Genomic DNA, 27,631 nt, shown 5'->3' on the forward strand with positions numbered 1-27,631 from the left:
CGAACAAAAACTGAAACTCTCAGGAAATAAGCAACCATAGTTATTAAATTTTGAAATTTGAAGATTAAATAAACCTAGTATTTTAAGAAGTTTGAAATACACCTTATATATTATTATTATTATTATTAATTGTTAATATATTATATGTATAAATTTAAGTCAGTCAAATCGCTAGTATGCCTCATTCACAAAGCTGGTCTATAAGGGGGGTATAAGGAAAATGCCTATAAAATGGTAGTTGAATGAGTGTCCACTCTCACCCACCGCTTCCTTGATTGGTAAAGGGTCATTAGCAGAACGGACTTGATAGGAAATTAATTCTCATAAAAAGTATAATGATATTAAAAAGTGCTTGAACATTCTTTTGTTAAAATCCCAAATCTAGTTACTTTAGGAAAAATGTGAATTAGTATGCTAACCTATGGAATTGCACATTACACTTTATAAGTCGTTAATGGAGCATGTGTGGTTAACCATCACACTAATAAGGACTAATAAAAAGTTGTAATGTGTATCTCATAAATTATCATTATTGATGGATCGTGTGTGGTTTACCATCACATCAATTGGGATGATAAATGACAATGAGGTTACCAAGAACATTTGCATGGTTATTCACATCTTGTTTGTGATCATTGGTATCTCATTCACAAATAGAAGAGCATAATATGAGATTAAACATGTCATTGAATTGTTTCAATTGTAACGATCAGGATTCAGGTATTTACACTTCTTACCCCTAGCATGAAGGTTATTGTAAAAGTTGGTCTTTTCGTACGATGGGCGTACTTGAGGAGTACGCTTGGCATACTAAGGTTGGGTGGATCGTGAAGGTTCGGCACGTACGCTGGGCGTACCAAGGTTACGTGGGGCGTACGTGACTGAAGACCAAAACCCTAATATTCGGGCTTGAGACCTATATAAACGTCCTTAAGGCTTTTGGACCAAACCCTAATCAGCCTCCATAGCCTCATTTCGTCCCTTAACCTTAGATTTCCTTGTGAGTGTGTTTCTTGAGCTTAGAAAGTGTGTTGGTGGTCATTTTAGAGAGCATTCAAGAAGGAGAAGGTGGTAACCAATCTTTGGGTGTCATTGAGCTTCTAGATCCTACATCTAGTTCATCTTGAGGAACTTATAGAGGTATAAAGTCATGATCTTGTCATCTCTTTTGATTGTTTGAGCTAGGGTTTTGTTATGGAGTCCCTTGTTGCCTTTTGGACCTTCTCTTGTGTGTTGAGCCACTCCAGAGATTAGGATTGCTAGATCTAAGCTCCTTGAGCATGTTTGATGCATAAAGGTGCCATCTTGAAGGTTGTTTTGACTTCATGCATAAGTTAGAGGTCTTAAGTGAGGTCTTAAAGAGAATAATGAAGTATTGGTGTCACTCATGACATGTAAGGGCATAAAGTTTCCAACTTTATGCCCTAGGACATCTTATTGGACTCAGATCTAAAGTTTGACATTGAAATCCCAAGTATTAAGCACTTAATGATAGATTATTGCATGACATGTTTGTACGTCGTGCGTATTATCGTGTATGCAGCACATACTGCTTAAGGGACTAGTATGATGAGCGTATTGGAGTGGTACGCAGGGCGTACATACTCAGCTGGGTTTGGGCTTTGGGTGGGTTTGTAAGCTTATTAGGCCTTATACAGTTTTGGGCCTAGTTCCATTTAGAGTTTTGGGCTGATATTTCATTTTGAGCTATAGTTGTTTTGGTTAGGCCTTATTGGGCCATGTGGCCTATTAATGGCTTTTATCTTGCATCTTAGGCACATTAGCAAAGGGAATACTTTTGGGCCATTATGGAAGGGATTAGGCTTAAGTGCTTTGACTTTTTGATTTGGTGGTGCTATAAACATAATTTAGGGTTAATTGTATCATTGTTTAGTGTGTGGATTCGGACTGTTAGGCAAGCAGCTTTTGTGTTTGGCAGACTGAGGTGAGTCTTCTCACTACACTCATGGTTCGAATACACCAAGGTCGACCCATTAATTGATATGAATTGTTTAGTCATGGAGTATGTAATGGTTTTCTATTTGGTCTATATGTGATTTATGTAAAGACCATGGAAGGAGCCCATGGCACTTGGTAAGACCATGGGAGGAGCCCATGGCTCGGGTACACAAGACCATAGGGGATAGCCCATGGCATTCCCAGTGAAGACCATGGAAGGAGTCTATGGCAAACTTATATGTATGTGTGCATGGCATTATGTGATTATATGTTTTGTGTGTTTTGGGAAACTCGCTAAGCGTGTGCTTACATTTTTTGGATGTTTCAGGTACTTCTATCTCTAAGGGCAAGGGCCTGGCTTGATGGTGCAACGTGCATTCTCCATTATTTTTGCATTTAGTTTTGATACTCTGATCTTTCAAAAACACTATGGTCATGTAATGGGATTTTTGGAAACAACTGTGGTTGGTATTTATGATTATAAAAGTTAAAAATTTTCTTTAAAATTTGGGCTGTTACATCAATGAATCTCAAAAGACCTAGGAATTTTACTTAACTTAATTTCATTTCCCATTGGTGGAATTGGTAAATCGTCATTTACCTACCTTTATAAAATTTACAATTAGATTATGGCATCCCTTTTCTAAGTTGTGAATTATATAGTTGGATCCTAGCCTTAATATTTTATTTTGGGTTACTATATTAAGGATTATCCTAATCTAACTAAAACTACCTTCCTTTTACAGATTTCTACTCCAACTGATGCTTCTAGTTCCCCCTCCTCCAACCACCATAACTTCTCATTACTCTCTATCTACTCCAAAGTCATAGTAGATGGTTCCAATTATAATGATTGGATGCGAAATATAAAGATGGCCCTTCATTTCGAGAACAAGGAGTATGTTCTCGAAAAGGAACTAAATGAAATCGATGAAAGAAATGCCACTCCTGAAGAATTAGCCTCCTACAAGAAGCACTACAATGATGCAACAAAAGTTGCTTGCATCATGGTAGCCACCATGACCCCTGAGTTGCAGAGATTTTATGAAGACTATTGGTCGTATGAGATGAACAAGGACCTTGTAGAAAAGTTCCACAAGCGAGCTCATCAAGAAAAATATGAGGTGGTCAAAGCCCTCATAGATTGCAAGCTCAAGGAGGAAGACTTTGTCTATGCCCACGTGAAAAGGATGCAATGATACATGGAGTGCCTTGTTAGGATAAATGTGCATTTTGATGTGGAGCTAGTTATTGACATAGTCGTAAACTCCTTACCAAGTTGTTATGATTAGTTCATCCTGATCTATAATATGAAAAACACTAAGACCACCTTTCCTCAATTGCACGACCTTCTACAGACATTTGAGGCAGGAATGAAAGGAAAAGGTTTAGCCTCCACTCCTGCTAGTGCTCCTGTCCTAGCCATTAGACAGGGAAATGGTAAAAAGAGGAAATGTACTCCCAAGCAAAACTAGAAAGGAAATGCCCATGCAGGGTCATCCAGTAGTGGACCTAAAGGAAAGTCCAATTCTGATAACCCACCCTCTTCTGATTCCAAAGAGGCTATTCGCTTTTACTTCAACAACAAGGGGCGTTGGAAAAGAAGCTGCCTGAAATATTTACAAGATATCAAAGATGGAAACGTGAAGCCAACTTCTGCAGGTATATACACTATTTCATCTAATAACTCATCATCTTTTCGTTCTTGGGTACTTGATACAGGATGTGGATTTCATATTTGTTCTGATTTGCAGGGGCTAAGAAGAAGTGAGGAGGTGGAGCACGATAGAATGAACTTGATCATGGGGAATAAGCGATCTTCTCTTGTTACCAAGATTGGAGTTTATAGTCTAGTGCTTGGTAATGGTGTTTGTTTAGATTTAATAAATTTTTGATACTCATCGGAAATTACAAGAAACATTATCTCTTTTCATGCATTGTTCAGATAAGGGTTTAGATATTCATTTAATCATTTTAATGTTTATATTTCTGCTTATAAAAATGGTGTTTTTATATTTGAAGCTTTACCTTGTGATGGTGTGTATGAAACTATGACGTGTATTGATAATTTAGGCAATAATGTGTTTCATATTGATTCGTCTAATTGTGTAGAAAAAGTGTGCTTGTGGCATTGTCGTCTTGGACACATTAATAAGAAACACATCACCCAACTCTAAAAGCATGGAGTGTTAGAATCATTTGACTTAAGGTAAGATGATACATGTGAATCTTGTCTTTTGGGAAAGATGAAAAAATCACCTTTCATTGGAACTTGTGAAAGAGGTGAAGGTTTGTTGGATCTCATACACACAGACGTATGTGGACCCTTCAGATCATCCACAAGGGATTCTAATCGATTCTATGTGACTTTCACTAATGATTATAGCATATATGGTTATATCTACTTAATCAAGCATAATTTAGAAACCTCTGAAAAGTTCAAAGGGTTTAAAAAAGAAGTCGAGAATTAATTGGGCAGGAATATATAGATGCTTAGATCTGATAGAGGCGGAGAGTATCTTAGTATCGAGTTCAACGACTATCTAAAGGAATGTGGAATAGTTTCACAATTGACTCCTCCTAGGACACCACAATTGAATGGTGTAGCTGAGAGGCGTAATCGGACCTTGTTAGACATGGTTTGTGCCTTGATGAGTTGTGCTTCTCTTCCTATTCACTTCTGGGGGTATGTCTTAGTGACAGCCACCCACATTCTCAATCTTGTCCCTACAAAGAAGGTTTCCAAAACACCTCACGAGATGTGGACAGGGAAAGTTCCCTCGTTAGCACATATTGAAGTTTGGGGTTGTGAAGCTTTCGTAAGATGAGAGACTTGTGACAAGCTAGCATCTAGAAGTGAGAAGTGTATTTTTATTGGTTACCTAAAGCAACCTTTTGGATCTTTGTTCTACAGACCTAGTGAGAACGTGGTCTTTGTATCACGAAAAGGAGTCTTTTGAGAGAGAGAGAGAGAGAGAGAGAAAGAGAGAGAGAGAGAGAGAGAGAGAGAGAGAGAGAGATCATATTCAAAGACGACAGTGGGAGTACCATTGATCTTGAAGAAATTCAATAGTTAACCAATGAAGGAACCTTAGATGATACTATCACTCAACCAGAGGAAGAAGTTCCTATTGAACCGATAGACAAGTCATTACCTCTTAGGCGTTCCAATAGAGTTAGCATGTCACCTGAGTTCTATGGCTTCCATATTACTACAAATGGTGACACATTTGTCAATAATAGGACCCTGATAAATTTGGATGAGTCGACTAACTACAAGGAAGCAATGGCAAGCCCTGAGGCTACTAAATGGAAAGAGGCAATGGACAACGAGATAAAGTCCATGCATTACAACCATGTTTGGAATTTGGTTGATAATGTACCACATCGAAAGATAGTTGGGTGCAAATGGATCTTTAAGAAGAAGATCGACATGGATGGAAAGGTACAAACCTTTAAGGATTGCCTGGTTTCAAAGGGCTTCACTCAAACCCTGGGGGTTTACTATGATGAAACCTTCTCACCAGTGGAAAAGAAAAAACCTATCCGGATATTGCTCATTATAGTTGCATTCTATGACTATGAAATTTGGCAGATCGATGTTAAAACCTCCTTCCTTAACGAGAATTTGGCTGAAGATGTTACATGATTCAGCCAGAGGGTTTTGTAGATGCAAAGTATCCAAATAGAGTGTACAAGCTTGAGAAATCCATCTATGGATTGAAACAAGCATCTCGCAGCTGGAATCTTTGCTTCCATAAGAAGGTCAAAGAGTTTGGTTTCTCTAGGAGTGAAGATGAGTCTTGTGTGTATATCAAGGGTAGTAGGAGTATAGTGACTTTTCTGGTGTTGTATGTCGATGACATACTTCTCATTGGAAACGACATTCCAACTTTGCAAAAAGTTAAATCTTGGCTTGGTAAGTGTTTTCCATGAAAGCCCTTGGAGAAGTTGCCTATATTCTCAGGATAAGAATCTTAAGAGATAGAAAGATGAGACTAACTGGACTTAGTCAAACTACATACTTGGATAAAGTACAAAAGAGGTTTAGTACAAAAAATTCCAAGAGAGGAGAACTACCTATCCAGAGAGATACCAAATTGAGTAAGACTCAAAGCCCTAGTACAGATGAAGAGATAGCTAATATGAATCGTGTACCTTACACTTCATTTGTGGGGTCGATCATGTACGCTGATATGTACTCGCCCTAATGTGTCTTTTGCCTTGAGCATGGTCAATCGTTATCACGGAAATCCTGGTAAAGCTCATTGGATAGCGGTTAAAAACATTCTCAAGTATCTACGGAGGACGAAGGACATGCTTCTAGTCCTTGGTGGCAGTGATACGTTAAGACTGAGTGGATACAATGACGCCAACTTTCAAACTGATAGAGACAACTTCTGTTCTTAGTCGGGTTGGGTGCTCACTCTGAATGGTGAAGCAATAATTTGGAAGAGTTCCAAGTAGGATGTGGTGGCTCATTCAACCTGTGAATCAGAGTACATAACTTCAAGTGAAGCAACAAAGGAAGCGGCTTGGCTAAGGAACTTTATCGGTGACCTTGGAGTTGTCCCGACCATTCAAGATCCAATGGAAATTTTCTGCGATAATGAAGGAGCAGTTTCCTTGACTAAGGAACCAAGGGATCATGGAAAGTCTAGGCATATCGAAAGAAAGTACGATTACATCAGACATAGGGTAGAAGAAGGTCATCTCATCGTAACGAGGGTATCATCATAAGAGAATCCTACAGATCCTTTGACAAAGGCTCCGAGTAAGGTCAAGCATAGTCAACCTGCTAGGAGCATTCATGATTTTGCCTACTACCTTTTGTCAATTGTTTATTCTTGTGTTTCATTTTTCATGTTTTACTTCCCGAATAATATGATTATTCAAATTCCACAGTCGGTCATACTTTTGGAAGTAATAAGTGAATTACGATTGTCATGAATTGGATTGTAGATTGTCTAAGGGTGTTAGACATAGCAATAGTGTTGTTGCAATGTTCATGAGTACTTAGAAATGGAAATTTAAATATTGGATAAACCCACGCTCAAAAAAGTACTTCATGGAATCTATGACGAGTAATTCTAAGACGATAATATCTTATGATCTTGAAATGGAGACATATGAGTTGTAATTTACAAGTTGGTTGTACATTGGTAATGCGTAAATGCATCAGTAACTTGATGTTATAAAATGTATTGTCATGCATGATTTGATGAGTAAAGGATACAAGCATATGAGTCAAATTTTATCCGTCCCTTTTCCCCTAACATGAAAAATGATATCTTTGAGCCCCTTGGTGATTTGGTGTTGATTTATAGTGTTGGGCCCAGCCAAGACTAAATTTATATGTTCGTTTAGAAGTCCTATGTCATCATAAATCAGAAATAGAGAAACAAAGTCTTGGACAATGAGATTGATTCTATTCCATGTCTCATGTCCGAATGATATCTTGCAGAACGGAGGATTATTTGATCACTTATCTTAGGACGCGTAACTTATTGGGTCGGAGTTTGGCAGCAGCTTCTGGAAGATACAATTTGTTGATCGATTCAGAAGTTATAATGACAGTTATAGTTATAGACTTATCCAAGTGGGAGACTGTTGAATTAGGTGTCTAAGCCCATAACAATAATTGGTATATACTTGAATTAATAGTAGCACAATCCTTTTGGGTTGCCCTCAAACTTAACAATTAGACATGATGGCTTTTGGAAAGAGAGATTAATTTATTATGAGATTAATAAATTGAAATAAATAGTTTATTAATATATTATGAGAATAATATATTAATTAGAAATAATATTATTTAATTAATAACTAATCAGAAATTAAACATAATTAATTTTGGGATTAATAGAATTAATTAAAAGTGCAGGGTCTAAAGTGTGATTGTTTAATAGTTGAACAAAAGGCTCCAAAACCTTCCACCAAAGAGGTTGGACAATTCTTAGGGATATTCTAGGGTTTCTATAATATCCCATGTAGATAAATAAGGAGTTGGATTATTACCATTTTGAAATATTATTATTATATTCCAATTAGGGTTATTTGGGCTTCCTTGTACCACTATATAAAGGACCTTTAGGCCTTCATTTTTGGGCCACTCCATGCCATAGAGAGATATCCGAAATTCTACTTTCCCTCTCCTCATTCAAGTCATCCTCTTGCTAGCCTGGGTGTGATTCCATTAGAGGCACGACATTTGTGGTGCTTGCTTTCAAGAGATCTACATTTGAAGAATCATTGTTATTTGCTATGTGACATCCCCAATTTCACAGCCAGAAAAATTCGATTTGTTTATGCTATATTTGAAAATCAGAGTGTCCGTTCGAAGAAATATGTTGCGGAATTTGTTCCCAAAAATATGATAAGTAAATTATCAAAGCATTTCCGAAGAAATATGTTTTTATTATATCAAAACGTTGGGATGTCATTGTCAATACAGTACATAAGCATAAACAAAAATAGTACAGGCCTTACAACATCTATTATTCTAATGGCTTATAATCATTTGATCCTTCATCAGATCGTCACTCCTGTGCTCTATTGCCACTACCTGTAATATAAGAAATTGAGCGGGTTAGGCTTGGGAGCCCAGTGAGCATATAGGGTTTTCAACCCATAATAATTAAGTTCATTAATTTCATCAAATCATTCAACCCGATTACCTGTTCCCATTATCCACACTTTCTGTCCCTAAAGCATCTAATTTAAGGGACCTAACCTAAGGATTATCATTGGGATGGACAACACTGCTTAGGGGATTCCTCAGCAATATATGTCAAAAAGGCAACCATGAGGGGGAGGGAGTACACCTAGTGAACACGTAGTTCAAAAACACCTACAGGTTGTGAGTATGCCAACGTTTCATTAGACTGTCTAGTATAGCCTATGGTCGTCATCTATACTCCACTAGATGACTGAATCAGCTTAAACATCGAGGCCTCTCATCATTTATTTCATCATCTATATCATCTACCCATTTTTTCCCATCATAATTATAGGTATAAAATACATATACAGTTTAAATCGAATAAAACATGTATATTTTGTTCATCCAAAATAGATATCAGGAACACAGATAATATGCACACATAGCACGTAATTTATATTAAATACTTCATAACTATATGTAAGATGAAAGTAACTATGCACTCACTTGTTGAAGTGATGACTCCAAACTCGGGCAGCGCTTCGCTTCTAACAATTTTATTTTCCTTCGATGAAACCTAGTATCATTATCACTAGATTTTAGTCTAATATTTATTGCGACTAATTATTAGTTTAGAATTATCATTAACTCAAGGTCTATGAGAAATATTGTTTTTCTTGTATTATAGAAGTGTTAAAAAATACTTTTCAACTACTATGTATAGACAGGGGCCAGACATGAAATACCGGAGGGCGGGACCATTTTGGCATTTAAGCTGTTCTGAAATCCAACAACCCTATGCGTCCCTTCAAACCAGATTCCCCGTACCGTGAAGGTGGGAACATACTATACACCTTTATTAATTCATTTACCACTAACTTAATATGAGTCTTAATCTATTAAGTCACGAACTTGACCAAAAAGCATAAAATTTTCCATTTTACCCTTTTAACCAAAATGCATCTTCTCATGCATTATTTCTCTTGAACTTACTCATCTTACCTCTTCTAAGTGACTTAACTCATCTTGGCTATTTCTATGAAGTCAGAACTTCATAAGCTTTCTAAATTCTCATTAATGACCATTTTTCCCTTTTGGTCAATATTTGACTAAAGTCAAATCTCTCTAAATTTCAAGTTCTTATAGTTTATGTATCCTAACTAGAAGTATTCGTGAAATTTGGTCAACCCCGGAAAGTTTACAAGTTGTCAAAGGCCATTTATGGACTTTGACAGGTATTAAGGGCGTGGAATGCTCATTTAGACTAATGTTTGAAAGGTCTTGGTTTTGTGAAGTGTCCTCAATATCATGTCGTTTACGCTAATAATAGATATGGAAAACTAATAATCATTGAAAATTTATGTTGATGACTTGATTGTTATAGGTAATTGTGATGCTGAAGTGGAGGTGTTCAAAGCTCAAATTAACATGAAATTTGAAATGAGTAATCTGGGAAAGTTGTCATACTACATCGGGATAAAAATGGTTCGACAATAGGGTGGAATTACACTAAAGCATACAACTTATGCAAGAAACTTAGTTGCAAAGAAAGGCATGGTAGACTGTAACCTATCTAAATATCTGATACAACCCAAGTTAGAATTAGGAAAAAGCGAGCAAGGCAACCCAAAAGCTTGTTAAATCAACAACCCCAGAAGCTTCATGAAACCTTCACGGTGGAAATGGCTAATGGGAAGACAGAATCCACTGGGGAAATCTATATCAGATGTACACTAGCCTTAAATCACCACGTCTTTCAAATAAACTTAATGCATGTTTCCATAAGGAGTTTTGATGTGATTATTGGCATGGATTGGTTAAGCCCCCATCAAGCTGAAATTATGTGTCACGAGAAGGCCGTTCGCCTTCATCTTCCAAATCACGAAACCCTAGTTGTTTACGGGGATAAACCCAGCACGAACCTTCGTCTTATCTCATGCATTAAGGCGCAGAAGCACCTACGAAAGAAGGACTTAACGTTCCTAGCTCACATAGTAGACAAATCCAAGAAAGAGGTCAACATTCAAGAAATTCCAGTAGCATGTGAATTCCCAGATGTTTTTCCTGATGATCTTCTGGGGATACCCCCAGAAAGACAAGTCAAGTTTCGAATTGACCTTGTACCAGGAGCTACCCCCATCGCCAAATCGCCCTATAGATTGGCTCCTGTGGCGATGCAAGAGTTGTCCAGTCAACTCAGTGAGCTTTTGGATAAAGGATTCATCTGACCCGGTTTCTCACCATGGGGAGCTCCAGTTTTCTATGTCAAGAAGAAAGACGATACATTCAGGATGTGTATCGACTACAGAGAACTTAACAAGCTTATTGTCAAAAACCGATATCCACTTCCACGAATCGACGACCTATTCGATCAGCTCTAAGGAGCTAGTCACTTCTCAAAGATAGATCTGCGATCTGGATACCACCAACTCAAGGTCCAGGAGGAGGATATTCCAAAAATCGCCTTCCAAACTCGTTACGGACATTATGAATTGGTCGTAATGCCCTTCGGTCTAACGAATGCTCCTGCCACATTCATGGACCTAATGAATCGAATCTGCCGACCTTTTCTTGATAATTTCGTAATCGTTTTCATCGATGATATCCTAGTATATTCCCAAAGCGAAGAAGAACACGGCCAACATCTTCGACAAATCCTGGAAACCCTGCGAACCAAAAAGTTGTACACAAAACTCTCCAAGTGCGAGTTTGTCTCCGAAGCGTGAACTTTTTGGGACATGTTGTTAGCCAGGAAGGAATTCATGTGGATCCTTCTAAAATCCATGCTATCGAAGGATGGGCAATCCCAAAAACACCCACAAAAATTCGCCAATTTCTAGGTCTCGCAAGCTATTACAGGAGATTCATCCAGAACTTCTCTAGGATGGCCAAACCACTTACCATGCTTACGCAAAATGGCGTACCCTTCGTATGGACGGACAAGCAGGAAGCTGCATTTCGATCCCTGAAGCAAGCACTCTGCAGTGCGCCGGTGCTATCGCTACCCGAAGGAACGGATGACTTTATAGTCTATTGTGATGCGTCAAATCAGGGTTTAGGCTGTGTACTCATGCAGCGTGGAAAGGTGATAGCTTACGCGTCCCGGCAGCTAAATACGCACGAAGTGAATTATACGACCCACGATCTGGAGCTGGGAGCAGTGGTCTTCGCCCTGAAGATTTGGAGACACTACCTGTACGGTACCAAGTGCACTATCTTCACTGACCACAAGAGTCTTCAGCAAATCTTGAATCAAAAGGAGCTAAACAGGAGGCAACGAAGATGGGTCGAACTGTTAAACGACTACGAGTGCGAAATCAAGTATCATCCAGGCAAGGCAACGTAGTAGCTGATGCCTTGAGTCGGAAAGAATACTCAAGTCGTCGTGTGAAAACTCTCTCGGTAACCATCCAATCCCACCTGACCTCGCAAATCAGAACGGCCCAGTCAGATGCCATGAAGGCGAAAAACAAGACAAGTGAAGCACTGCGTGGAATGGAGAAAAACTTGGAGGTGAAGGAAAATGGAGCAAACTACTTCATGAACCGCATATGGGTCCCTAAACTTGGAGGATTCAGAGAGGTAGTCATGAACGAAGCTCACAAGACGCGATACTCCATCCATCCGGGTTCAGAAAAAATGTACTTGGATGTTAAGCAACATTATTGGTGGCCAAATATGAAGGCAGAGATTGCCACTTACGTGAGCAAGTGCCTCACTTGCGCTAAAGTAAAGGTGGAATATCATAAGCCCTATGGATTACTACAACAACCAGTAATTCCCGAGTGGAAATGGGAAAGGATCACCATGGATTTTGTGACCAAACTACCCAAGTCGACGGACGGTTTGGACATAATCTGGTAATAGTTGATAGACTAACGAAATTCGCCCATTTCCTGCCAATAAAAGAATCCTAAAAGATGGAGCGCCTGACAAGAATCTACATCAAAAAAATTGTGAGACTCCACGGAGTACCGGTATCTATCATCTCAGATAGAGATAGTAGATTTACTTCACGCTTTTGGCAGTCGCTTCAGAAAGCTATGGGAACACAACTCGACATGAGCACTGCCTACCACCCACAGACGGATGGCCAAAGCGAGCGAACCATCCAAACACTAGAAGATATGCTTCGCGCGTGCGTAATATACTTTGGAAAATCGTGGGATACCCACTTGCCTTTGATCGAGTTTTCATATAACAACAGTTATCACTCGAGTATCAAAGTTGCTCATTTCGAAGCATTATACGGGTGTAAATGTAGATCATCGTTGTGCTGGGCTGAGGTAGGAGACACCCATCTAGCGAGAGGGAAAACGCCAAACAACGCCTTAACGGGACCGGAAATCATACGCGAGACGACCGAGAAGATAATTCAGATCAGAGCACGACTGCAATCGTCATGAGACAGACAGAAGAGTTACGCCGATAAACGACGAAAGCCCTTGGAATTCGAAGTCGGAGATAGGGTGTTACTAAAAGTCTCTCCTTGGAAAGGAGTGATTCGTTTTGGGAAGCGGGGCAAACTGAACCCTCGATATATTAGACCCTTCGAGATTCTTGCCCGGATCAGTCCAGTGGCTTATAGATTGCATCTAACCGTCGAGCTCAGCAGTGTACACCCTGTGTTACACGTCTCCAACTTGAAGAAGTGCTTATTCGACGAGACTCTCATCATTCCATTAGAGGAAATCGAAATCAATGAGAACCTTCTGTTCATCGAAGAGTCGGTTGAAATCATGGACCAAGAGGTAAAGCGTACCAAGCAGAGCCGCATTCCAATTGTGAAAGTTCAATGGAACGCGAGACGCGGACTAGAATTCACATGGGAACGCGAAGATCAAATGAAGCAGAAGTACCCTCATCTATTCTCGTATTCTCAAATCTAGCTTTCAAAAGAATTTTGGGACGAAATTCCTTCTAACGGGGGGATGATATCACAACTAGAAATTTCGATGCCTTGTAAGCACAACACTTATAACAACTATGAATCAATAACATGAAAGCATGCATGATGCTTATCCTATAACAACAAATACTTCATTCTAGCCCTACAAATGGTCAACAAAGAATTGGAAACCTTTGAAATTCCAATTTGAGTTCACTTTGGACTAGGATTTCCTTATTGGGCCTAATGGACTAATAAACTTCCAAATTATCCACCTTGAATCTAGAACTCTCTAATGGGCCCTAAATGGACCCATATACATGAAACATAATATTTTGGGCCTTAATGGGTCACAACCAAATTAATTTAGCCCTATTAGGTCATAAAAATTACACTTTGATTTATTTGGGCCCAAACATCATCTAAGTGAGTCATAATATGGGCTAACCACTCAATACCCAAATTTTCTCTTTTCCCTCTCCAATCTCGGCCCAAGCCCACAAAGAAAGAAAGAGTTGACCTTGTATGTGCCAACTCATTTTTATTTAGTGGACTTCCATGCATACTCTCATACTTCCATGCACCTATCTCATCAACCTTCTCTCTTCTCTCCTCTCTTCTTCTCTCGGCCGAACCCAAACACACACACACACTCTTCACTCAAACTCTCTCAAAAGAAACTCTCTCCACTCCTCTCCAAATTTTCGAGATCTAGGAAGCTTTCAAGGAGATTTTTCCCACAAACACATCATCTAAGGTAAGTTGATGTTAAATCCATGATGTAACTACTTCATTTCATCCAAAAATCTCTTCTAAATTCATTCAATCTTGTGATCTTGCACCTTAGAAGCATCTAAGTTCGAGATCCTCCAAGAAGACTTGCTAGGATCGAAATTTCTTCTTCAAAACCGAAACTACAACTCAAGGTGAGCTTCATACCCCTCTTTTTTTGGTTTTCTATGTGTATATGTATGCTATGTGTGATTTCATGCATGTATGTGTGTGATTTTATGTGTTTTTATGATGAAAATGCAACCAAATGGGGTATTAACTCGAGATCTATGACATGAGAAAGAAAAAAAAAACATAATTTAAGTTATTTTACACTAATCTAGTCAAGAAAAATAACTTATAAGGTTATGAGGAACATATACTAACATAAAACCCATTTTAGGACTTAAATTGTCAAAAATACAAAACTTTGGTTAAAAACTGTAAATTCACGGTTTCTTGAGGGTAAAAAGAGCCAAAACAATTTCTATAATCAATTTCCTGAATATTAGAATTTTAAAAGGACTTGAAATGCAAAAATTTAGCTTAATGGGCTAAATTTGGGCTTTTCGACCCAATAAGCCCATAATTGCGAAATTTTGAGGTTTAAGGGGCTGAATTGTAACATTCTGCAAAACAAGGGATAAGAAGTGAAATAAAACTATTTCAAAGGTCAAAAATGCTTTTCAATTTCAAAAAGGATCAAAAATGTAAACTTTTTATATTTTGGGCCAAAACTGTAAAAGTTGCGAAATAAGGGGTTCTAACCGAGAAACTCCATTTTGGAAGGGCTAAAGTTGTTTACAAAATAATTTTTGGGTTAAAAATGTCTTTTCAACAAGTTTATGATACGAAAGTGTCAAGAAAAATGGTTTAAGGACTAACAATGAAATTCTTTTATATAAAGGACTAAAAGTGTTATTTTTATAAAAAAAAAGGTAGTGAAAAGGTAAAAATCGTACTTTTAAACAAATTAATTCATTAAGACAAAATACAAGATAACCGACTAGCGACAAAACGGAAAACGAATACACCTTCATTACCAAATATCGTTATAAACGAATTGATTCGGTCTCGAATCAATACAAAACAACAAGCATCAAATTAAAAACACTTCAATAGATACATGATGACTACAATGAGTAAATCTACAAACTTTGGGCTTATGAGTTTCAAATCATGCTTTTTGGGCCTTGCAAGCCCACCAACATGATCTTTGGGCCCAAATGGATAACGCTTATATGTTATTGGGCCTTCAATGACCCAATATTTTATAAAAGGACTTTCAATAGATTTTATGTGCTAGTCGGCCAAAGTGTCCAGTTAGAAAAACTAGTAAGGTCACAGTAATCAAGTGCGAGTTGGACCATCGTGTCTCTCGCATCCACGACAGCCTAAGGTACTTACGATAGTAGTGGGACATAATACTCCCCTTTTCTTCGTTTGTTAAGGCTTACGAGAAATCAAAGTAGACAAAATTAGAACGATATATAATATGGATTAATCAATATTCATTCGTTAAGACAATACAAAAATCAGTAATCACGAATACATTTCAACGTCAGAAAACATCGGGTTTTCCGGGGAAATCAATACTACACGTTCGAAATTTTATAACTATAATACAAAATACCCTTCATATATATATATATATATATATATATATATATATATATATATATATATATATATATATGTTTTTAAAATCATTCATGCATCAACTTATGGATCTTCACACTTTGATAAACAAAAGTCTTTTCAGAAAATATCGGATTTTCTTGGTTTTACAAAATACACAAATCATTTTATCACAACATTGCTTATGAAATCACCAACATTTCATATGTTGACGTTTTTCCAAAATAACTTGTATTCTCAGGTAACAGGTAAGCGGAAGAGTTATAAGAAGTAATGTTAGGTGTTACGTTGTTAAATGTACTCAAACTATTTAGGTTATGAATGTGTAGTGTTAAAACAATATACTTGATGTGAACAATTCCAGTTGTAATATATTGATGCATGGTGACGCTTATGTTATGATTCATGTGTATTCATTGTGATGATATTCAATTAAAGTAACGCGAGCCCTCGGATATTTCCGCCGTCTGGTTCGGGGGTGTGACATATATAATAGAAATCAAGTGTATAATTTAAAATCTTATACCTTGGATGTAAAGAGTGAGCTAAACAATGTAGGGGAGTGTTATTCTTCCCCTCATCGAGCCACTAAAATATGGTGCACAATATCATAAAAGCAACTTATCTGAGATGTCGGATGTTTTTCTTTCTTATAGATCTCAATCATAGAGTCCCACATCTCATACACCACGTGTAAACATGGCTTGCCGGTGTTACAAGCTCTAATCATCTCATATATGTAGGTCCATTGAAACTAATAATATATGCTACTTTGTCCCACCAATCATCATTCAAAATATATGCTTTCACAGAGTTTTCTTTCTCAATGTCATCTAATCTATAAGAAGACCATTCTTCGCTTATGACCATAGATTGAAGACCCCTTTTGATAAGTTTAAATCTCTTAAGCATCACAATGATGGAGGAAAAGCGAGTATCGGCAACTGAAAGCAACCTAAGAGGACTAAACTTAGTGAAAATCGAGAGTCTCATGTTATGGTTCATGATGAAATTTTTTATTGCAAGTGCCTCTTCGTGAACTTCTTTTATCTAACTGCACTGTTCATATGTTAGTTCATTTGTTTTCACATTCCTTGGTGAACATATGTTCTTCAAAGCAAGATTAAGCGTATGAACAACACATGGTGTCCAATAGATGTGAAGAAACTGACTCTCTATAATCTTTCCAACCGCCTTACAATTTGTTGCATTGTTGGTAATGATTTGCACAACATTTTGATGACCAATTTCATTGATGACTTCTTTCATTAATTCAACAATATAAAATTTATCTTTTATTTCCCCAAAAAATTCACCGCCTTTTGAAACAAAGGACCATTACCTGAGGTGGCCATGAAATTGATTAAAGGTTTTCTTGTAGGATCATTCCAACCATCATTCACAGTAGTCACGCCTTTTTCTTTCCGTGTAGACCTAAGTGGCTCCAATATCTTGTGAACATTATCTTTTTCTTTTTGTAGTAATGTTGTTCTTAGCTTATTATAACCAGGAGGTACATAACCATCAATTTTGTTGTTAGCAGCAAACTGAAAAGCCCTGAGATAGTGTGGATTTCTTGCAAGATTAAAAGGTAAACCTCTGATATAAAACATCCTTGATATTTCTTGATCCATTTGGTCCCTAATTTCAACACCAAAAGCTCTTTTAATAGGTGTTGAAATACCTTTTCTTTTCTTAAATCCAACACCAGCTTCATATGGCAACTGGACTTCTTTCGCGTGTGACTTGGCTTTCTTCTCTTCATATGCATCTTCTAATTGTTTCACATTAAGTTTGTTAGTCGTTGTTGCTTTCTTGCAAATAGAAATCCCAGTACCTAAATTCAATTAAAACAACATGATTTCAAGAACACACATAATAAGATCCAAAATCATTAGCAAAATCATGATTTCAAGAACACGCATAATAACATTGACATTCTCAATTCAATAACATGAAAAAAAATAAGTTCATCATTGACATTATCAATTCAATTACATGAATCAAAACAAGAAAGTGAATCAAAACAAAAATCACAGCCTCTTATTTCCTTACAATTGTTCATGAATCAATAGTTCAATACAATAACATGAATGAAAAATCGTAGTACCTATATTAAATTAAAACAACATGATTTCAAGAACACACATAATAAGATCCAAAATCATTAGCAAAATCATGATTTCAAGAACATACATAATAACATTGACATTCTCAATTCAATAACATGAAAAAAAATAAGTTCATCATTGACATTATCAATTCAATTACATGAATCAAAACAAAAATCGCAGCCTCTTATTTCTTTACAATTTTTCATGAATTGATAGTTCAATACAATAACATGAATAAAAAATCACAACAAATACATGAATCAAAACAAAAATCATAGCCTCTTATTTCTTTACTATTGTTCATGAATCAATACAACAAGTCAATAACATGAATCAAAAATCGAAAATTACATATACACACATACACTAAATTGAATAGTAGATTACCTTTTATACCAAGCAAATGTGCTCTAACTCTATAATATGATCCTTGTCGGGTTTCATTGCAAAGGTTACACTTGAACTTCCAACATCCTCTTGCTCCAACAAGTTTTTCGAGTTTAGTCACATAGTCCCACAATGGAGGTTGGTCTGTTGATGTACTTGATGATGATCCTTATGTTTCTTGTTCTTGAGAAGCCATAATAATCGATATGATTTCTGAATTGGTGACTGATTTCTAAATTATTTCTTATTCTTAATCGACGACAGGCAGAGGTAGTAAACGACAGGCGGTAGACAACAGGCAAAGGCAGTAGACGATCGACGACAGACAGAGGCAGTAGACGATTGGAATTTACCAACGAGGCAACGATCGGTTTAGGCTTGTAGTTGTAGGGTAATATCGATTAGTATAACCCATAACTCTATTTGCCTTTTTGGACTTAAAAGCCCATGCAAAACAAAAAAAAATGGAAACTTCACAGAAACATTTCTGGATTTCCCGATATGTCCCGGAAACGTTTCTCGACCGTTTCCTAGGCGTTTCCGTTTCCCCCACATTTCAGATACGAGTACGGCTCCCTAATTGGCATTTTCATGCATCATAGATTGACACACGATTCCATTTTATATGGGAACATATCAAGAAATGAGATATTACAGTCAAACATGTGTGCAACCAAGAACAATGGTTAGACATTCTCACAAAATCAATGGGTAAGGTTAAATTTGAAAAGATACGAGATCAACTAGGAGTAAAACACATAACACCTTCTGTATTAGGGGGAAATATTTGAATAATCCATAAATTTCAAACTTTAAATATGATTTTTTTTGAATTTGAGTCATTATCTTTTTCCTGCAAATTTGTTAGTAGATAAACATAGTTTGTTAGCTTTTCTTTTCTAGTATAAATAGGGGTTGTTCTGATGTTTACCGTGTGATTTAGGTGTTGTTTGATTTTCTGTAGCAAAAATTCATGAAGTCTATGGACCACCTCTGCAACCCTCTGCAGTAGAAGAAGTGGACCAAACGGCTGCAAACTGTAATAAGAAGCATGTTTGTTTTTTTAACATATGCATACTGCTGCAAATATTAAAAAATTAAAATAAACTAATTTTATAAATCAAAAATAGTTTTTTAATATGGAAAATATAATAATGTATTACATTTCGGCAAGAATTAATGATATTTCAACAAAAAAATAATGATATTTCACCAAGAATCTATCATTATTCAATATAAAAAACAAAAAAAATCAACAAGAATAAATTAAAAAAAAAACGAAAAAAAAAGTGATAAAATTTCAACAACATATAATAAAAATTTCAGCAAAAAAAAAAAAAAGAGATTGGAAGAGGCAGTACAAGTGCTGTTGCGCCAAAAAGAGCACGCGCAGATGTTTTTGACTCTGAAGACTTCTAAAAAACAAACAGCTGCGAGATGAAAAATGTTATGTGTGTGCTCCGCCGCACAACAATAAGAGGTCTGAAGAAGTTTTTTTTTCAAAAAACAAACAACACCTTAGAGTCAAATAAAAATTCCAAAAATAATTTCCCAAAATACCATTGTGCTCTTCTCTTATTATGTTTGCTCTATTTCTTGTGTTTGGTGTTTCTGCAGGAAGAAACACAATGGTTCATATTTACAGAAGCAATTATGTGTTCAACATTCCACTCATTTGGCTTATCGTGTGTTGGATCCTCAAAAGGAGCACCGGGTATCACCAGAGATAAAGTTTCAAATTAATTTTTGTTAAAATAATTGCATTTTAGTTTACAACTATACTTTTTTATCTTTGAAAAATGGGTTCTTCGTTAAATGCGATTCCGCTAAAAATCGAAGTACAACAGTTTCTTTTTCATGTACTTCTCGAACTTGGAAAAAATTGACGTTTTATGAGTAAATTATAACAAAACCAACTATGTATTCAACTCATCTAATTTACGATTCCTTCGGTTCTAAACCAGACAGGACCAATTAAATTAAGTTGAATTTTTTCCATATTTTTTATTATCTTTTTATGTTTTTGTATTGTTCCGATTCCATCAAGTCCAATTTGGTTGCTACCTCGATGCATAATCTAAGTTAGATTGCACATTCTTTTTCACCACAACATCAATTACATTTAAACAATACAACCCGACGTTGATAGACGTTCAAATCAGTCCTCTTATATTTCAAAATAATTTTGGGAGAAGGTAATTTTATATTACTAGTAGAACTCGAAGTTGCCATTGAACACAATAATTTACTCCAAATTATTCAATGTGTATAATCCGTACATAAAACCATTAAACCACATTTAACAACCAATAATTTACTCACCCAACATAAAATGTACGAGTCTTGAAAGGAAAGTAAATATGGGAGAGAACTCATATGAACCAAAATGATGAAAGGTGAAGCAACATCATACCACACTTCATCATGAAGCTTTGAAAAAGGTTCAATTTGATCCCACTTTACCCATTATTTTAGTGCCATATTTTGATCTTTACCACCCTTTAATTGCTCCTGAACCCTACCACTTCTCATTCCGAAAGTTCCATCCCTTATCTTTGAATGTACCAAAAATCTCCCAATGAACCCAAAAAACAACAATCAAAGGATTTTTCAGAGAATCCAAATGCAAAGTTGCAATCTTTTATCAATTGCAAGGTGTTTCAATGGATGTCGAGATCATACTCAAGTTTCAGGGATCGGGACCAGGGTTTGGAACCTTAGTGACAAGCCTGTTGAGTTGCAGATAAGGGTGGGCTCGATATTGAAAAAAGTTCATACACTGAAGCCTGGATCATCAAAGAGGTTGAAAAGCAAGAAGATTTACAAGGCTTATGTTCCTGGTGAAGGTGGTCGTGGTGGTAGAGATGGTGGTGGTGGAACGAGGAGTTTTTTGTATTATTATGACGAAACGTGTCATCCTTATATTTGGGTACATGACACCTCAGGTGATTTCTCTAGGATGGTAAGACAACAATATATCAGTCTAGAAGATCTTAGAGATTGTTCTGAGATCAGGATCTTTAGAGATCACATAAAAGGTTCGATATCTATTAGGAAGAAGCCTAGACAAGATTTTTGTTGATTTTTTTTCCTTTGCATCTTTTTTTTGTAAGATAAGTCATAAGTGTGCATATTCTTGTTAGCTCTTCATTGTCTTGTTTCAATGCGTTTTGCAATAAAGTTATATGATTGTACTGTGTAATGATCATTGTATCATGCTTCTTCAGAAAAGAATATATAGAACTTTTGAATGTTAGTTTTGTTTTTTTTTTCTTATATTTCACAATATTCCGTGTTTTCTTTGGAAGAGTTTGAGCAATATTCAAATAAAAACACACATAATATCAAGGGCAATTCTAATACATTAATGTAAAAATAAACCAATATTAATCATATTTTATTGTTAACCATTCACATGAATAAAAAAAATCAACTTAAAAGGAAACATGTTAGATGAAGCTGCTTAAGAAAAAACTCCAAATATACGTACACACATGTTCCTAATTTACTCTATAAAAATGACCTATTGTTAAAGTTGTAAGCTTTTGTAATCATGTATAGTTAAAGCTGACAATTTTGAATAATTTTTGGGTAAATGAATTGATTTTCATAATAGTAAAGTTTTCAAGGGATAAATATTAAAAGATATATTTTATTGTTAGGGTCAGATAGATCGAATGAGTAAAAAAAACATATATTTAATGTATATAGTCTCATAAATAGCTTTGTTAGAACAATAGATTATGATTTCGCTAATATAGTTTTCACTTTTTATATTATTATATGATACAATAATTATTCATAACCAGTTCGGGTCGGGCTAACTTAAAGAACTGGACCAAAGCCCATAAGAAGCCCATTAAATTTTACATGGGTCGCCCAATGAGCATATCCGGGTTAAGGATACGGATCATATCCTTGTTAAGAATAGGGCTATACTCTATGCCAAATGATATCCCTATAGAACGATAAAACCTCGTTACTCTCGTCCCTTCATACGTCACCTTTTAGGGGAATCAATCCTTCCCTTCTGACTAGAACAAATTCACACACACACTTCAGGAACTTTTATACACACAGAAATATCTTAAATCGAAGGATACTTTGGTGTTTATGTGTGTGATTTTGTGAAAAAGGGAGATGGTGAGGATAATACCAATGGCGTCGACCATTCGTCCGTCGCTCTCATCCTTAGCCACTACTCGATTTGGTGGTGGCATCTCCATGGTCAACTCTTCAAGGCGTTTCAATTCGCTTCACTTTGGTTCCACTGGTATGGATATGAATAGGTTTAGTTTTTTGTTGAATTTCAGCCTTTAATTTCTGTGTTTGTGGATGGATATTGGATAGGGCTGTTTGTACTTTGTTTTATATCTCATTGTTAAGTATCGACTTTGCTTACTTAGGTTTACTTTCTGCTAACGATTTGATGATTTATTTTATAGCATTTATGTAGTTTTGCTCGTTTTATTCGATTTGTGATTGATAATATGTATCGAGCTTCAAGTTTGAAGAATTTTGAGAATGTTACGACTTAAGAACTCGAGCCTAAACAAGGTTGAATCCAAGCAAGTCTTCTAAGTACTAAATAGATATGAAACTAACCAGGATTTGAGCCTAAACAAGTTGTAATCATGTTTATTTGTATTTGATCCTTTCTCGTATGTTTCAACAGTTTAACTTATTCTCATTGTAGGATGCATCCATTCCATGTCATTGTATGGTTCTAGCTTCATGCTCCATTAACAATCTCTTACCTTATATCTTTCTATATTGTTCCAGTGGGATCACAATCGCAACACTTAGGTCTTAAAGGCTGTAAGTTCTTTAGACAAGAAGGAAACAACAAGCAAGCTACAACAATTGTAAGCATGACACAAGGAAGCACTGCAACTACACAAGAAAACGCCTTGGAGTGGGTCAAAACTGACCAGAGAAGAATGCTTCATGTTGTTTATCGTGTTGGTGATTTGGACAGAACAATAAAGTATCACCTTATAATAATTCCAAATGCTTCATGTTTCTTCTGTCTTTTCTCTAGATTTTAACATCAATTGAAATGTATTATGTATGTGCAGATTCTATACAGAATGCCTAGGGATGAAATTGTTACGAAAAAGAGACATACCTGAAGAAAGATACACAAATGCATTTCTTGGATATGGCCCAGAAGATTCTCACTTTGTTATTGAACTCACATACAGTAAAAAAACCATCTTCAACCTACTCTTTATAATTCCAATAACCACAATAGATTCTTCGATTTTGACTTTTGACTGATTTGGATTCATGCTTCCAGATTATGGAGTTGACAAATACGATATCGGATCTGCTTTCGGTCATTTTGGCATTGCAGTTGATGATGTGAGTAAAACAGTAAAACTTACACCATTTGAGATCTCTAGGTTCTTGCATATTATGTGTTGCAGTGTAAGGGTAAAATGGTCATTTAGGGATAATCTTTTTTGGGTTTTTGCAGGTTGCCAAGACTGTTGATCTGATAAAGGCAAAGGGTGGCACTGTAACTAGGGAACCTGGTCCAGTCAAAGGTGGAAAGTCAATTATTGCTTTTGTTGAAGATCCTGATGGTTATAAATTTGAACTTATTGAAAGAGGGCCCACACCTGAGCCACTCTGTCAAGTCATGCTTCGTGTTGGAGATCTTGATCGTTCAATCACCTTTTATGAGAAGGTATGAATCTTGTCTTTATATAATTATATAAATATATTTATATCCAATTTTGTAAACTTTATAAACTTTTATCCAATTTGTAAACTTTAGGCTTTTGGTATGGAGCTCTTGCGCCGAAGAGATAACCCTGAATACAAGGTAAACTATATAAAAACAACTAATTTTTTTTTAATTTATCAGATATTTATAGATAAACTGAATAGACTTGTATTGCTTATTATTTAATTATGTAGTATACTATTGCAATGATGGGATATGGACCTGAAGATAAAAGTGCTGTATTGGAGTTGACTTATAATTATGGGGTTACCGAATATGATAAAGGAAATGCTTATGCTCAGGTCAATAAAAAAGATATTCTCTTTTTTTCCATTATATCATTAAATATTATCCGAATTTGGGAACTAATTTTTTGGTTTATAAATTATAATAACAGATAGCAATAGGCACAGATGATGTTTATAAAACTGCAGAAGCAGTTAAACTTTTTGGCGGGAAAATTACTAGAGAACCTGGACCATTACCTGGCATCAGCACTAAAATTACAGCATGTTTGGATCCTGATGGTTGGAAAACTGTAAGTAAAATCCCATAATAGCAACATACTTCTCACTTGTTTAATAATTATTATTATAACATTTTACTTTTATTTCTTCTTATTACAACATTGTACTTTGAAAAATCTACCTAGTTATTATAGCAATTTTCACTGCTGTAATTTGGTAAAATTGTCAAAGTAGAATGTTGTGATAAGAAAATATTGAAACTACAATGTTGTAATTGGATGAGATCTATAAAGGTTAAATATTGAAAGTAGAATGATATATTGGTGCAGGTTTTTGTGGATAACATTGATTTTGTGAAGGAACTAGAATGAGAGAAATTGGTGGTTGTTTTGGTGAAGGAAACATGTAGGGAAATGGAAAGCCCCATTTTGTAGATAATGGAAAAGTGGTTGTAACTTTGTGAGAATGGCTAAAAATAATGTATAGACCATTTTTTGTTATGGTGAAGTTAGTTGTGAAAGAACCAAAGAAAAGAGAAAAGAGTAAGAGTAATTAGGCATATTTGGTAAATTACTATGTGTATCAATTATCAATTGTTTCAAATTTGTTGTCATTTGTGTTGGAAGAATCTTAAGGTGTCTACATTAGCAAATCGTTTAAATAATTAGCAAATCGTTTACGGGGATGTGAAATAATTTGAATGTTATATGTTTCTTCTATTTTATTAGGTTCTGTTTGGCGTGATAGTTGAAAAGTTAGCTTTTAGCTTATCAATAACTTATCTCAAGTAAGTCATCAAAAGTTGGTTTATAAATTACTAGGTTTCACCAAATACTAAAATGCAATAAACTCAAAAAATAAGCTAGCTAAAATTTGTCAAAACAAAGTTTTGGTAAGTATAGTTGCATCAAAGTGATTGCCAAATTATTGGCACACCTTGCGATCAGTTTGGTGGTAAGTAAGGAGTAATCGGCTTACATTGAGGGTCGAAACATCCTTGACAACTTCATTCTAAATGAAGTTTGTAGTTGGAGTAAAAGTTTAGAAAGAAGATTATATTTTAAGGTAGATTTTGACGAAGGTTGTCTCACTTAACTTGGAGTTCTTAGACTATGTGCTTTAGCAATGGGTTTTGGTGGCAATTCCACAAGAGTAAAGTGTTTGGTCTTGATTTGGAAAAATCAAGGGTTGCAAAACATTGGTCTCTTGGTTGGCTCCAATATGTCTTGCAAAACATTGGTTTCCAGTTATTGATATGCTTCGTTCCAAACTTGGTCTTTGAAAAGCTAGAAGCTCTTTTAGGCGGAGGGTTAATTCTTGTAAAGACGTTCTTGGTAGCTTGCATTTGTATCATTTGTCATTATTCAAGGCTTTTAAAAAGGTGATTGAAACTTGGTTAAGTATTATTACTCATATTTACTATTTGTTATTTATAGCAATTAAATTTTAACATCTAATTATTCATATTTTATTTGTCATATATAATGATATAAGAGTGGACATAATCAAGAGCCATGGTATTCGGGTTGTAATTGGTACCGCCAGGAACATGTCTCTGTTGTGGACGGTACCGTCAAATATGACATGTATTTTCATACATATACCGATTTTGGTGGGATCGGAGGTTTGAATGAGTATGTGTTTCATCTTTCTCTTCTCTCCTCTCAACTTGTACCAGATGTTTGCATACATATGCCAATTTTTGTGGGCTCGGAGGTTTGAATGAGTATGTGTTTCCTCTTTTTCTTCTCTCCTCTCAACTTGTACCATGTGTTTGCATACATATACCAATTTTTGTGGGATCTAAGGTTTGAATGAGTATGTGTTTCCTCTTTCTCTTCTCTCCTCTCAACTTGTACCAGATGTTTTCATACATATATCAATTTTTGTAGGATCAGAGGCTTGAATGAGTATGTGTTTCCTGTTTCTCTTCTCTCCTCTTAACTTGTACCAGATGTTTGCATACATATACCAATTTTTGTGGGATCAGAGGTTGGAATGGGTATGTGTTTCCTCTTTCTCTTTTCTCCTCTCAACTTGTACAATATGTTTGCGTACATATACTAATTTTTGTGGGATCGAAGGTTTGAAGGAGAATGTGTTTCCTTTTTCTCTTCTCTCCTCCCAACTTGTACCATGTGTTTGCATACATATACCAATTTTTGTGAGATGGGAGGTTTGAATGAGTATGTGTTTCCTCTTTCTCTTCTCTCCTCTTAACTTGTACCAGATGTTGTCATACATATACCGATTTTTGTAGGATCGGAGGTTTGAATGATTGTGTTTCCTCTTTCTCTTCTCTTCTCTCAACTTATACCAGATGTTTGCATACATATACCAATTTTTGTGGGATCAGAGGTTTGAATGAGTATGTGTTTCCTCTTTCTCTTCTCTCCTCTTAACTTGTATCAGATGTTTGCATACATATACCAATTTTTGTGGGATCAGAGGTTTGAATGAGTATATGTTTCCTCTTTCTCTTCTCTCCTGTCAACTTGTACCAGATGTTTGCATAAATATACTGATTTTTGTGGGATCAGAAGTTTGAATGAGTATGTGTTTCCTCTTTCTCTTCTCTCCTCTCAACTTGTACCATGTGTTTACATACATATACCAATTTTTGTAGGATCTGAGGTTTGAATGAGTATGTGTTTCCTCTTTCTCTTCTCTCCTCTCAACTTGTACCATGTGTTTACATACATATACCAATTTTTGTGGGATCTAAGGTTTGAATGAGTATGTGTTTCCTCTTTCTCTTCTCTCCTGTCAACTTGTACCATGTGTTTTCATACATATACCAATTATTGTGTGTAGGGTTTTAATGGATAAAAGTGAAAGAAAAGAGAAGGTTGATGTGATGCATATGTGTCATCAAAGTTGAAAGAGTTGGGAGTCTTGCATTCCCACCGCCCTAAAAGATTAAAATTATGTTGAACTAATCAAAAATAATAATACGAGTGCAAAAACAGTTTGTAAATACTTTTTTATGCCTTTGCAATTCACTATGATCGAAAT

The 27,631-nt window shown here is 36.0% G+C and overlaps 2 protein-coding genes across 2 annotated transcripts; both read left to right on the top strand.

The window, feature by feature from the left end:
* Positions 1-20,839: 20,839 nt before the first annotated feature.
* On the top strand, positions 20,840-21,674 carry LOC145062284 (RING zinc finger protein). The gene has a single exon (XM_079009910.1). It carries the CDS (start codon positions 20,997-20,999, stop codon positions 21,498-21,500), a length of 504 nt encoding a protein of 167 aa, XP_078866036.1. The 5' UTR covers positions 20,840-20,996; the 3' UTR covers positions 21,501-21,674.
* Positions 21,675-22,382: 708 nt separating this feature from the next.
* On the top strand, positions 22,383-25,244 carry LOC145061864 (putative lactoylglutathione lyase, chloroplastic). Its single transcript, XM_079009443.1, has 9 exons — positions 22,383-22,691; positions 23,201-23,405; positions 23,497-23,621; positions 23,718-23,782; positions 23,898-24,110; positions 24,201-24,248; positions 24,344-24,451; positions 24,547-24,687; positions 24,946-25,244. Exons 1-9 carry the CDS (start codon positions 22,559-22,561, stop codon positions 24,985-24,987), a joined length of 1,080 nt encoding a protein of 359 aa, XP_078865569.1. The 5' UTR covers positions 22,383-22,558; the 3' UTR covers positions 24,988-25,244.
* Positions 25,245-27,631: the final 2,387 nt, after the last annotated feature.

The sequence above is a fragment of the Lactuca serriola genome, chromosome 7 (assembly GCF_051521515.1).
Source record: "Lactuca serriola cultivar US96UC23 chromosome 7, Lser_US96UC23_V15, whole genome shotgun sequence".
Lineage (NCBI taxonomy): Eukaryota > Viridiplantae > Streptophyta > Magnoliopsida > Asterales > Asteraceae > Lactuca > Lactuca serriola.